The sequence below is a fragment of the Pogoniulus pusillus genome, chromosome 10 (assembly GCF_015220805.1).
Source record: "Pogoniulus pusillus isolate bPogPus1 chromosome 10, bPogPus1.pri, whole genome shotgun sequence".
Lineage (NCBI taxonomy): Eukaryota > Metazoa > Chordata > Aves > Piciformes > Lybiidae > Pogoniulus > Pogoniulus pusillus.
Window position 1 is genome coordinate 23,992,461 of NC_087273.1, and position 14,726 is coordinate 24,007,186.

General features: G+C 42.8%; 1 protein-coding gene across 1 annotated transcript in view; it reads right to left on the bottom strand.

The window, feature by feature from the left end:
* The window catches only part of TERT (telomerase reverse transcriptase), a 38,331-nt gene that overhangs the window by 3,115 nt on the left and 20,490 nt on the right, over positions 1-14,726 (bottom strand). Inside the window, exons 10-15 of the mRNA XM_064150048.1 lie at positions 13,460-13,531; positions 11,407-11,592; positions 9,400-9,526; positions 9,025-9,086; positions 3,470-3,594; positions 2,898-3,035 (exon numbers count right to left, since the gene is read on the bottom strand). Coding sequence (XP_064006118.1) covers positions 2,898-3,035; positions 3,470-3,594; positions 9,025-9,086; positions 9,400-9,526; positions 11,407-11,592; positions 13,460-13,531 — 710 coding nt within the window. The remainder of the gene's footprint in view (positions 1-2,897; positions 3,036-3,469; positions 3,595-9,024; positions 9,087-9,399; positions 9,527-11,406; positions 11,593-13,459; positions 13,532-14,726) is intronic.

Below are 14,726 nucleotides of genomic sequence, written 5' to 3' on the forward strand. Positions count from 1 at the left end.
TTTGATTCTTTTGCTTTTTTAAAAAGGCAGTAAAATAACAACATTCCTACTGAATTGGAGAGGAATACAGTAAAGTGCATTTAAAGATGTACAGGAAGAAAAAAATACAGAATACACAAATCTTTAACCCTAATACAGATACAGGATAGATGAGAATTCCCCCAAAACCTTCCCCCCAACCAAGCTAAACCACCAAACCCCAGTGCTCATTTTCTTACCCTCTACTGGCTCTCATTTAGGGCCAAGCAGGCCTGATTGCACAGCGTGAAATTCACTGCAGCCTTGGAGGCCACAGGCAGGTTACTCTCCTATTACCCAGATAAGGCTCCCTCCAGAGAGCCAAAAGGAAGGGAGAGAAAAGAGCAAGATTTGACTTTGCTGCTCACTTATAAAGTGCTAGCAGGATTATAGGATTGAATAACAAAATGATGATATCCAGGGATGATCAGGTCCGTCCCCTGAGACAGGACCTCGTCTCTGTGATCTTCTTAAGGAAAGCTGGGACCCCAAAACTACCACATAAAGGAAAGTCAGGTGGAAAATCAAATACACACGCATGCAAAGCACCTTTCAGAATTAGTCACGCAGGCTGACCTCAAACAGCTACACTTCTGCCAAACGACCCTGTAGGTATTTAGGGAGCTTTTCATAAAGAGTAGAAGTACTTAAGTGTCAACACTTGCAGCAGAGGAAAAACAGGGCTAGTGGAAGCACAGGTAAGGTTTCAGGGGGCTATAAACAAACTGAGATCTCTCAGAGATGGCATCAGTTACTTGAGCACCAGTGATCTGTTGACCAGTCACAGTAAATTCTTCCATTTTCAGTTTCATAACAAAAAGGAATCAACAACCTGCTAGGTTCAGACAGCCATTAAGCAAAAACCTCTGAACACTTCATCTTTCTGTAGCATATTTGGAAGTGCCACGTATTTTCAAAAGAAATTAGGCCTTATATATAGAAAGAGAGAGTTGTCTTGATGCTGTGGATGTGAAGAAGGGATTCTGCCTTAGAGAAAGTTAAGATTCATGAAAGTTTAACTGTCAATTACTCTTTTCAAGAGATTGTTACCACCTATTTTCTTGCTTTTGGACTTTTCCGGCTCAACCCAGAGCCGGTATGTAGCAAATGCATCAATAGCTCTCCCCAGGAGTTCAGGAATCAAAGTTATTCCACTTCTGCAAGGACAATGCTTACTGTCAGAGAAGCCAAGTGATGGTCAGCTTTCCCTTCTTGGGTTGGAAACTGTGCATACAGAGCTAGACTTGGCCCACACAAGTTCTATGTTCAGCATTGTGGTTATGAAAAAAAGCTGTACAGGTACAGCAGAAGGAACCCAGTCACAATCATTATTCAGACCAGGAAAATACCACCTCCATTTCCCAGCCTATTTCCTCTGGTATCTGTGGTGGTGTGATTTTATGGACAGCAGAGATCACTTTGATAGCACATGCACACATCCACACGTGGAGAATGAGATTCTGCTGAACAATAAAGCCACCTCTGGCTGCACCTCCAACCTGAGTGTACTGCCAGATTCAATAGCGAAGCATGCATAGAGCAGGAAGACAGAGCTCTGGCTTAGAATGTGGCTTACCAGTCAAGGATCCTACAAGTCAAATCTTCATCATTAAGAAATGAAAACTCAGATGTGCCCTGTATGGATCTTAGAGAAGTGACACAGGTCCCTGAGAAGCAATTATCTTACAAGGTTGCAACTTCTGCATTCATTCTCTGCTCAGTTCTTCCATTTCTGATGGCAAGCAGCTATCTCTTCCCTTCACAGAGGCAGACCTGCTTCCCCTGGTACTTCAGAAGTGCTGAACAGAACAAGCTTCTCAGCAGCAGTGATATGACACAGGTCTGGTCTAATTAATTCTGAAAGGGTTATCTGGAAGATGCTGCTGGAGTTCTGCTTGGTACAAAAAGTCCGTAGCTGTCAGGACCACAACTGGTGCAATACCAGCCAGCCACCTGTTTCCTGTAAACGTAGTGTATCTTTGATACAGTCACACTGCACCACCAGAAATCAGACTGCCTGCCCCAAGGCACGGCTGCAAGCAAATATTTCCAAACACATGGACCTGCTCTCTGGGGCACTGGGCCTCAAGACTGGTGTCAAGGGAAGCTCACAGCTTATTTATAATTAAATAAGGGTTATTCTAGAAAGAGACTGAAGAATTTCTCAGTGTTGTATAATAAAACCACCCAACTAATGATTCATTCAGAGTGCAAATTACAGATTTAGTGTTGAGAGACAGGTCTTAACTGCAGCTAATCTCAACTGTACTGACAGCTTCAGCGAAGTCTACTGCTGTTCACTTTTGACATTCTCAGAACTGAAAATTCTATTCTTTCTGTGGCTGGCCAAGGAACAGATCACACTAGTGGTCAAAGAGAGCTCCTCCCAGGCCAGGTGCACACACAGCTTCTTTCACCAAATAGAAGACTAAGAGATTGGCCATCACTACTCAACTCTACTGCAATACAGCATACAGAGCACACCAAGTGCTTCAGTGACCCTGGTGACATGGTTTTTGGTACAAGTTTACATTGCAGGAGGAACTCATTTATTTTTAAAAACAGGAAATTGAGCATTCATATTTAATTTAGTTAAACCTGCTGAGAGTGCTTCTATAATAAAACCAATCTTAATTAAGCTTTCTGCACTGTACAAACTTACTGACTGCCAAGTATCAATAGCCGTGTCTTGAGAACAAGACTTTAGAACATGCAGTAATGAAAAACAATTTTAATTTGACTACTTAGTAAATTTAAATTAAGCTTATTTGTGTACATGCTAGAATAATTTAGGATGAGAAAACTTTAAAAATCCATTAGATTCCATTTTTCATTACAATTAACTATATTTCAACCTGTGAAAATAATTGAATACTTACAAATTTTCAGGGGCTTTAGCAGGCATTTGTAAATAATCGTGTGGTTTGACAGTTTGACGGTGAAGGCATGGTAGCAGAGCCATTCTGCTGCCTCAGAAGGGAACATATCAGAGACATCTCTGTTACTTAAAGCAACACCTGGAGGCAGAATAGGAAAATAACATCATTGAAAATTATGATCATTAAGAATTATGGCTAACCTTTCTTCTCTTTCTATAAATTCACTCCAAGACTTTTACTAAAAGCCTATACAGTCAATTAAGTCTTTTATGCCAGCTGAGGACTTAAAACTAAAACCCAAAACATTTTGGTACTTTCAGGAAACTGAGTCTAAGTTGCCCAAGATGGTCACGAATGCCCCCTCCCTGAAGGTATTAAAGGCCAGGCTGGACAACCTTGCAAACTGGGAGATGGAATTACATGACTTCAAGGTCCTTTCCAACCTAAACCATTTCATGAGTCTATGAATTCCTGTACTTCTCACTATTGATCTTTCATTCAGAATGACACGATCTGACCACACATTCAAGACATTTTTTCTAAACCAACTCAACAAACCTAACATAATATACCTGCATTTTTTGCTTTCAGGGCAGAATAGCAGCATGACGCATTCTCAGAGATGATCCTTAGAAAGAAGTCAGGATTGTTTCTAACTTTCTGGTTGAATGGAAGTTGGAGGACACAGGCGTGGAACCTGTTCACAAAAACAGTCTATTTAATTACAAGTAATTTGCAGTTTCAAGTGAAACTATGATTACATACCTTAGGCATTACACAACCTTTAAAAGAACCCATCAGTCTTTGGCTGTATCAACAAAGCTGGCATACAACACTCCTCTTATATACAGATGTCCCTGGAGTGTCAGACACATACACGTTTGTTTGTAAATTTGTCTGTAAAGGTCTTGGAGCCATCTGCCTCGGTAACAGAATTCTCTCGTGAAGACAACTGTCTTATGTGCAGGGAAAGTTAAACTACACTTCCTCACCAATTCCATACCACACATCATTCAGCCAGAAAACATTCACATGAGAGCAAGAGAAAAAAAAAAAACAAACCAATAACCCCAAGACTGCAACAAGAAAAAATAATCCCAGCACCTAGTATGCTTAGGAATCCCAGAAAACAGGCTTCCAGAGTCCTGGATCCAAACAGACTTTTGTCTACTTGGAAGCCAATTTTATGGAAATCACTTGGATTGTATGTTCCCTTACACTTTGTTTAGACAGATTTTAAAACCTTTTTTGCTTTTTTGTTCTTCAGACTCTGACATTATAATCCTGCTTATGCTGAATATAGTCAACAATGTATATACTTGTTTATTAAATTAACCCAGTGTAAGCAGAGTAATTTCAAGAAGTTATGGAATTTCAGAAATATTTAAAAGGATAAACATAATTGCCAGAGTTCATCAGGGAGCTCTGGCTGAATTAACATGACATGCTGCTAGCTTGGTGGGCAGATTTTCAGAAGTAATCCAGTCTTTGTTAGAATGTTACCATAAAAGCAAACAAAAGAAACTCAGTAATCGTGCTCAATATCAGAGGAAAACCCTAAGCTGCTCACAACACAAAGTGTAAGAGTTTGAAATATCAGTGTTGTGCAGTTACATTTCTTGGGACATAAATATGACATAAAGTCATTGTAGACTGTCCTGGAGTCCTGTACCCCTAAATTCCTCTCCTGCCCGGACTTCGGGGGGAAAGGGGAAAAGCCGCCTGGTTTCCCCCCCCCTCGCCTGCCCTGCAGCCGAGAAGGGGGCGGCGACTGCCCCGTGAGTTCCCGCGCTGGAGCCAGGCCGGGATTGGCCGTGCGCTTTCGCGCCTAAAGTGTGGTAACTCTGCCCTTTGTCTAGCGAAGGGTATAAATATTGGGGGTCTTCCCGCCTTTGGGGTTCCCGCTTTGGATTTTGCGTGTGCCTGGACGAGTTCGCTCACTCTCCTGTGCCTGCACTGCAGAGAGACCAAAGGACTTGCCTTGGTGTTAGACACACCTTTGTCTGCCTAACGACCCTTAACGACTCTTAACGACTCCTGTAGCCGCTGGAGGAGGAAGACCGACTGCACGAGCCAGCCTGAGTGAGTTATTTGGCTTAGCTTAATTTAGTAAGAAACCGCTATTAATTAATAGCAGACTCCTTTTCCAAAAACTGACTTCCAAATATATATAGTCAGATTATTAATGGTATCCTCGTAGAATTCTCATGCAACTGAACCTGTTTATCAAACGAAATTAATCTTTGTATATATAGTTGTGGGGGCGGGTTTTGTAAAAATAAAAAATATCTATTTTTGATAAATTTTCTTCTCGGCCACGTATTTCTGCCCTCCGCAACATTATGGCGCAGTGTATGCAGGGTAGTTCAATCATAGAATTTCTACAAGAAAAGGGATGCCTAATCACAGGTCTTGATTTAATTTGGGCTCAGAAAAATTGTAAAAATCCGGAGAAAATCCTGGAGAAATTAGCTGAGCGCTCAGACCCTGTGATTTCTGAGTCTCCAACGGAGCATTTCTCTGTTGTTCTGGGGTCAGTCGTGACCCAGACTCTGGCCGAATTTGAAAATTATGAAAAAAGAATTCAGGCCTTGGAAAAGGATTTATTAGCCGAAAAAGCTAAATGCCAAAGTATCTGGGAAAGCATGCTGGCGCAGACAAAGAGCCTGACCGCGGCACTGACTGCCCGGATGAAAGAAAGGCTTGTAACGCCTGCAGACACCACCTCTTCGGTCTCCGTGTCTGAATTTGAATGGAGTGATTCGCGGGAATCGGGGAGAAAAGCAGAGAATGCCCCGAGGGGCTCTTCGGGGGAGAGAAGTTCCCCGAAACCAGGCACAAAAGACTCTGCCAGAGACGCAGAGAATTCCTCTGCACATGCCTCTGCGCGGCAGAAAGCCTCAAAGCCACGCAGAAAGCGCAGGTCCCGACCGGACTCTCCCGTAGCTAGCGGAGAAGAGAGCTCCGGTGAGGAGGGCGCCGCGGTGCACAGGCACGTGTTGCCTGTGATCAGGACTGAGTCCGTGAAGGGCAGGAAAGGAGCTGCAGGGACCTCCGTGATCAAAAAACAGTTCACAGACGCACAGCTCAGTGACTTACAAGTCAAATATGCGAGAGATCCTGGAGACTCAGTCGCTGACTATGTGTATCGAGTGTCCCGAGCCGGTGGGGACCGGGTCCTTCTAGACTCGCAGGAAGCTGCTGGAGACTGGGGGGACGATGTGTTCCTGACACGTGAACCCGAGGGGACACACAGCCTCACCGCTCGGATAGCTTACTGGGCAAGCAGTGTCCGTCCAGCCTACCGGGGGGAGCCGACGGAACTAAAGGTCACCAGCTCCTCTGAGCTCATCACTGCTCTCCGCAGACTTGCCTGTGTCCAGGCTATCTATGATAAGGGACATTATGATTGCCCATTTTATGCCCCTGTGGACCCGGAGAGACTGCACCCTATTATGAAGGGTTTGCCAGCAACTCTGCAAATCCAAGTAATGAAGAACGTTGAGAAAATTGAACGTGTGCTTGGAGAAAATGCAGAGAACGATGGTGCTAAAGAGCACGTAATGACTTGGGCTGAACTGTTAACTGACTTGAATGCCCACGGGCTGCAGTTTGGGTTTGGGTCTCCTGAAGGAAAAGGGGCTGGGGAGAGACAGTCTCGTGCTTCTCCCCCAGAAAATCCCAGGACTCTGCGCAGGCAGGTCCGGCCAGTGCAGGACTGCCCCCCCAGGGGGACCGGTCCTTCAGGCTTCTCCCCGAGGGAAAGGGGCAGAGACCAACAGAGTGACTGGAGACCCAGAGAAAAGAACAGCTGGTATAGACAAGCCCTGACTTTAGGGGTACCAAAAACTGTTTTAAGGCAGCTGGCAGACTGGCAGCTGAAGGATCTAATGCGGTGCCTTCAGAAATCGGCTGCAAAATCCAGAGGCAGCCGCGAGAAGCCCAGCGGTGGCTCCCGAAGTGGCTCGCCCAGAAGCGGCAGCCCCCCCGCTGGGAACTGCAGCTCGTCCCCAGACAGAAAGGTTAACCCTTTCTCGTCTCCCACACGGGAGGCTAAACACTGAATTACTGTAATAGTGGCTCGGCAGCTTTTAATGGTCAGCAGTCACGGGGAGAGCTACAGAAGCCCCCAGAATAAAGACCTGCTGCCTAGGTGAGCCACGTGGTCACTGACCACCTGCCCCAGTACAAAAGGCCACCGGATCAGTGCACGGTGGATCGTCCCCAACTATTAATTGCTAAGCCTGGCCTTTATAGGCCGAGGCAGATTTTGTCTCCTTACAGGTTAAGGTCGAGGCAGAGGACCAGTTCCTGACCACCTGACCAGCACCTGGGAAAGGAGAACCAGCTACACGAGAGATGGAGTCATATCACCGGGGTGGCCAGTGGATGATGGCATCCGGACCCACGGACTGTGACCTCCAGCCATGGACTCAGAGCATCTAAGGCTCTGCCATGAACTTGGTTGCTCTACCAGGAACAGAGCAATCTTCAAATTGACTGTGTAGCTTTATTTAATACTGTTTGGGCTATTGTTAAGCCTTGTTAAGTATTGTTAAATATTGTTGGGGCGATTAATATATTACCTATTGTTAATGTTGGAAAAGGCTAAGCCATATATATATATTAATAGGTTCCTAAATTGAAGGGGGATCACCTCTCACTCAAGTTCTAGACAAAGATGCTCATTACCACCGGGGTGGGATGTCCTGGAGTCCTGTACCCCTAAATTCCTCTCCTGCCCGGACTTCGGGGGGAAAGGGGAAAAGCCGCCTGGTTTCCCCCCCCCCTCGCCTGCCCTGCAGCCGAGAAGGGGGCGGCGACTGCCCCGTGAGTTCCCGCGCTGGAGCCAGGCCGGGATTGGCCGTGCGCTTTCGCGCCTAAAGTGTGGTAACTCTGCCCTTTGTCTAGCGAAGGGTATAAATATTGGGGGTCTTCCCGCCTTTGGGGTTCCCGCTTTGGATTTTGCGTGTGCCTGGACGAGTTCGCTCACTCTCCTGTGCCTGCACTGCAGAGAGACCAAAGGACTTGCCTTGGTGTTAGGCACACCTTTGTCTGCCTAACGACCCTTAACGACTCTTAACGACTCCTGTAGCCGCTGGAGGAGGAAGACCGACTGCACGAGCCAGCCTGAGTGAGTTATTTGGCTTAGCTTAATTTAGTAAGAAACCGCTATTAATTAATAGCAGACTCCTTTTCCAAAAACTGACTTCCAAATATATATAGTCAGATTATTAATGGTATCCTCGTAGAATTCTCATGCAACTGAACCTGTTTATCAAACGAAATTAATCTTTGTATATATAGTTGTGGGGGCGGGTTTTGTAAAAATAAAAAATATCTATTTTTGATAAATTTTCTTCTCGGCCACGTATTTCTGCCCTCCGCAACATAGACCAAGCTAAGTTTAAAAAAGAGAACTAAAATGTCAGTCTCTATGAAGTATGAGCCTACAAAAAGCACATCTATCATCTGTAAAAAAGGAAGCACCTCTTAGACTTTTTAGCATTATAACAACAAACAACTGATTTCTGTTAACAAATGTTACCAATCCTTTACAATTTTTAAATGCATAGTGATCAGTATTTTCTTCCAAACTGCTTACTAGTTCTAATTTCTTTCCTTCTTCTAGGTTTAAAACATTCACTTCCTCTGCTGGTCAAAAACAGATTATAAAGCCCAAGATATTACCAGCTAAGAAGCAATTAAGAGATTTTTGGCAGCTAAGAAAGTCAGCATTAACTGGAATAAAGAAACCTCACTTTAGGTGAAATGACACAGGTCAAAGTTCTATATGATTTTAATAGTTGCAAAGTTCTAAATATAAACTGGTTAATGACCAATAAGGCTGCTTCTTATGCTCCTGAAGCAAAACAGGCTGCTTTTCTTTATGTCAGCTGTTGGTACCAAGACATTCTGAAAATCCATTTAGTGGATATACATCAGTATAGTCCTGTACCCTTAATCTAACAATGTTATGCAAGAACAGCGTTGAAACAATGTGACTTACATGAACATTTACCACTACACATTTACACAGCACACTTTTTTGCTTATGTGTAGCTCCTCCATGTGTCAAGGAAGAGTAATGAAATATTCAGAGTTGCAGCAGAAGATAGGGACCTACCTGTAAGCCTGAAGTAAAAAAATCTTGTAAACATTGAGAAGAACTGTTTGAAGGCTGTTGATCTACAACAGAAGAGAAACAGAGCTTTAGGAATATTTTAGTATCATGATGGGACTTGTTCAACAGCATAAGATGATTTAGGATCTAGAGAAAAAAACGTTTTATACTGAACTTGAAACATTTTTATTATGTACCTAAATTAACAATATTGTGAAGACAGCTCTAAAAGGTGCTGCAACCCCACATTTTAGTTGCTAGCAATGCTTCCAATTATGTGGACTACCTCTCAAAATCAACTCTTTAGAACTCAAAGTAGCTTTAATGTTCTTTATCACTAACCACATTATTTCCAAATATCCATTTCCATATTCCCACCTGTAAATCAAGAAGTAAGCCATGGCATTTCAGTTTGAGGACTGTAATCAATTTGTATTTCATGTTTTTCCCAGCTGTTGTGCTTGCATTGAAGGAAAGACTTGCTCTGATAGAAGTACGGCTATAACTATGAAAGATAAAAAAGTAGTTATACTCCATGGGCTAACAGACTAAACTACATTCTGTACAGTAAGCTTCATTCATCTTCACGTTATAGAGACTGCCTGCTAATCAATGAGCCAGTAGCTAAAAGACAACTATCATTTCAATTTAGAGAGAAACTAGACACGGTGGTATTGAAGCTAATAGCTATGGAACAACTTCAGTATCTCAGGGCTGACTTGCTAAGAAAACTAAACCAATTACTCTAAACAAAAACTAGTTGTATTTCTAAAAATCATTGTCTAGCCAGACCATTACAAATGACTCCAATGACAATTAGGCTATACTTTGTGATCCATGTAATGCAGGAGCTTAGGCTGGAAGCCATCTGAGTTCACCTTGGCGTTCCAGTAACCCAAGTCAAGCCCTCATAAATACATTAAGGATTCTAATTACAAAAAAAATGAGAATTTCGGAACAATAAGTGAGGTTATATGGCATCAGGTACAATACAGTTCATAATGGTGAAAGCAGTTGAACTAAGGTGATTGAATAAACTTTCTCAGAACCATATAGCAACCATGACTTTGATTCACTAGTCACCTGTGCTACTCCCAATGGTGTTAAAACTCAGAATCACAAAATGATAGGGATAGGAAGGGACCTCCAAAGGTCATCTTATTCAAGCCCCTCTGCAGTAAGCAGGAGTATCCTCAACCAGATCAGGCTGCTCAGAGCCCTGTCAAGTCTCACTTGAGTATCTCCAGGGATGGGACCGCAACCACCTCCCTGGGCAACCTGTTCCAGTGTTCCACCACCCTCATGATAAAGAACTTGCTCCTAACATCCAATATAAATCTGCTCTTCTCTAGTTTGAAGCCATTGCCCCTTGTCCTAACACTGCAGTCCTTTGTAAACAGCCTCTCTCCATCCTTCTTGTAGACCCTCTTCAGGTACTGGAAGGCTGCTATTAGGTCTCCCCAGAGCCTCCTCTTCTCTAGACTCAACAACCCCAGTTCCCTCAGCCTGTTGGAACACCTAGCAGAGGTGTTCCAACACCCAATAATTTTCGTGACCCTCCTCTGGAATTGCTCCATCAGATCCCTGTCCTTCCTTTACTGAGGGCTCCAGAGTTGGAAGCAGTATTCCAGGCGAGGTCTGAGCAGAGTAAAGTGGCAGAATCAACATTCTGAGTCTGCTGGCCATGCTCCTTTTGATGCAGTCTAGGGTGTGATTTGCCTTCTGGGCTGCAAGCTCACACTGCTCACGTCCAGCTTCTTGCCCAACAGCACCACCAAGTCCTTTTCCACAGGGCTGCTTTCTGTCACCTCATGCCCCAGCCTGTATTTATGGTGAGAATTGTTCTGGCTCAGGTGCAGAACCCTGCACTTGATCTTGTTGAACCTTACGAGGTTCACCGGGGGCCAGCTCTCCAGCTTGTCCAGGTCCTTCTGGAAGACCTCCTATCCCTCTGACATATTCACAGCCACCACTCAGCTTGGTGTCATCTGCAAACCTGCTGATGGTGCCCTTGATCCCACTGTCTACATCACTGATAAAAATACTAAACAGTACAGGTCTCAGTATGGACCCCTGAGGGACACCACTTGACATCTAGTCTAACCCCTCTGCTAAAGGAGGTTTGCCTGGAGCAGGCTGCACAGGACTGGGTCCAGGCAGGTTCTTAATATCTTCAGAGAAGGAGACCTCCACAACCTCTCTGGGCAGACCATTTCAGTGCTTCATCACCTTCAGATCATAGCTTAACAGTGTGTACATTCCACCAGGATGGGACAAAGTAAGTAGCAGTTAATTCAACTACACCATTCCTGAGACACCCTTGCGCTTCTCACACTATGTACTATCTACTGTGAATCTGACACTGGAGTATACAACTCTACTTACCTGGAGTAATCACAGGAGACCTCAAGTGTCCGTATATCCAACGATAACCCGCACCATAAGATGCAATGATCATCTGGCACCTGTTTAAATTTGGAACATCCTTGGATATCATCAACAGGAAAATTCACAACTGTCTTTTGGGGGTTTATTGAAAAGCCATAATCAGCAATACCCATTGCCAGAGTCCTGAAACAGATATAAGCAGTTAGTCTAACTCCCACCACCACAACAGCAAACAAAAAACCCACAACAGCAAACAAAAAACACCACCAAGGTGCAAGACACATGATTGTGCATAAAGCAACAGAAACCAAAGAACAAAGGAAATCACAGCAAACACTTTAGGTTAAAGAATGCAGTCAGAAATAAACAGAAATGAAGGTATTTGAGCGAGGTAAATAAATATGTTTATGGAGAAAAAATTCTACTACAAATTAAAGAATTTAGCCACAAAATGTTCAGTCTGCATAAACTGCTCTCACAGAAACCACTAGCTCAGGAAAGACATGGAAAAGTTATTAATTTTGAAAGTTAACAAAACCAAGGAGAATCCATGCAACAGAAATCTCAATGTATCTGATGGAAAATTTTGAGCTTTCTCCACAAAGTTTTCCCTAAGGATGTTTTCATTACTCAAACACCTGCAGATTACCCACTACATATTGGATCAGCAGTGTCATCTCATCGACAAGCAGCAGCTTGCCCTAGTTGGCAAGCTTTATCCTTCTGAAGACTGAGAGGAAGAGGCAGGGTCTTATTTTTGGGGAACAACAATCATAACACTGCCTTCTCAAAACTAATTTCTTGAGTTCCCCAGTTGTAATACTAGAGTACGGAGCATAGAGTCTTCTGGTTGGAAAAAAAACACTTAAGACTATTGAGTCCAACCATAACTTAAAATCAGAAAAAAAAGTATTTCTACTTCATTTGTGGCAGACAGTTCACAAATCTATAAGCAGTTCTGAAAAACTCCATAGAAAAGTCTACTTGTATACAGAAGATCAACAAAGCTAGTTCAGAAGTTCATATAGAATAAAGAACTTCAAAGGGTAAGTACTTATCTGCACTGCTGCTGCAGGTGACATTGTGCTGAAAAGATGTTACAGAGACTAGTAACTTGAGGCATTCCCAGTTACTTAGTTTGACTTGGCATTTCCAGAACTATTAAATGTGTACATCCCTGAACACCTCTCTCTGCTCTAATAAGGAAATGAGGACAAATGAAGTCTTCCAAGTACACTGTACACTATTTGGTACAATTTATATTTCAATTTGTGCTTAATTGCTTTCCCCATCAGATTTCACATTTGCAACAGAGCTGCATCTTGAAAAGCACAAATGTGACTGACTGCATTGCAGATGCTAGGGTTTTCTTCAAGACCTCTCTCCTTTGGATCTCTGAAAGTGGCTCTGGCATCAGCAGAATTCTTCTTGGATACTGACCGTGCATTCCTATCCACAGTAACCAAGAACCTCTCTGGAGGCCCATTTTTAGAAAAAAGATTAGTTCTAAAGAATTTGTAAAGAATTACTGCTTGAAAATATCATTGTGAGCTGCATGTTAGCATGATATCAGTATCTTTAAATAGCCACCGCAGAATATTAACGACCAGACAATTCTCAGCAGTATTATACCAGTGGAGAGCTGCATTCTCTCCCTGCGGATAGGAAGAAGCAGAACATCTGCCCATAGAAATATTTTTAAGAATGCAGTTAACACATCTTAAAAACAGAGGGGAAATGGTTTTAAAAGAAAACAGTCAGCTGCTTTGGTTCGTCTCACTACTAATTGCTGCTGGAAACTTCATCAAGATCAGCAGCTAGATCTTTAAACTGAAAATCAGCAGGAATCCTCTAGCATCTGGGCTGCAATGGACTGTTAGTTTGCCATGGAGAATGTAGTTACTAGCAAGCACAGACTACTAAAGCAGCCCTTAATTATTAACCTATAAACCAAATACAGTTATATATAGAAGGATCTGTAAGGATGTAAAATATTACCTAAAAGGTGTTAATGTTTATTACTGTGAAGATTGTGTCTCCAATAACATACCTTAGGAAAGTTCTTGCCTGTGTTAAATGTGGTGTAACCAACAAGAAGTCATCAATGAGACGTATGAGGACTCTAATGAAGAAAAAACTGATGTTAGATTTTTTTATCTGTAATCTTTTCACATTTTTGTCATACTCTTCAGAGCAACAACATGCCCATTATAATTCACAACAAGATAGAACACAAGATGATATCAAAATTAAGTCTCATTAAGACATTCTCAGTTCTGCTTCTTTTCTAAAAAGAACTGAAAATAAAAAATAAGAAAAGAAAGGGGCTGGCAGGAATTTAGAGCACACAAGCTATTCCACAGCAGCTTCCTGGATGCAGGGTTTCAGACCTTTTTCAAAGGAGAATCTGCAGTATCTAATCCACATTACAAGCAAAGGAGGTATAATACCAGGTAGGCAAGCAGATACCAAATTATTCATGTGCACTAAGTCTGTATCTCAGCTTACTATGTAACAAATTCTTTGTGAAGTTGTAACTTGAATGTAACCAGACTACTGGCTACCACCATCAAGGATGGAATTTTATTCTCCAACAGACCCCAGGCCCCACACCCATACTTTTCTGACAAATCTTGTCTATCAGGTCATAAGAGAGGAAGTGCTGGAAATGACGTTGTCCAGTCTCCTCTTCAAAGCAAGAGTACTGCCATCACTATGATCACATCAGCTGAACCTCTGCCTCATTAAGTCAATAACCAGGTTATTTTATGATTTAAAGGCCAGTGAAGTTATCAACAGACACCTAAATAACATTCTAAAACCTGTCCTCTACACAAATGGCGGCTCCATTAAACAGTGCACTCTTCTGAATCTGTTTTGTGATTCTTCTAAATCAGCATGTATAGACAATATCCTTTGAAAGCCAAAGACAGCTGTTGAGATTCACAATATCACAGCATCCTAAGGTCCATGAGAACTCTAGTACTTGTGTATGGAAATCTTTAACATTCTGAGACTTTTCATTATCCAACAAGCCTCCCAAGAAGAGACACCAGGCAGATGCACATATCTAGACTACTCTGACACACTTCTTAGTTTCTTCTTTCTTTCTCGGGACAGAACTCAGCAATGGAGGTAGATGTGCAAACACAAGCTTCAAAGTTCAGCTTATGCCTAAAAAAACCTAACTGGGGATTCAGCTGAGTATCAGCCCATATGGAGGTAAGAGACCCCAAAGTTTCTACAGTTAATAAAGAGGTACAGCTTTCTGTCAAGCTCCTAAGCAGCAAGCATAAGAAGGGAAGAAAGACTCTGAA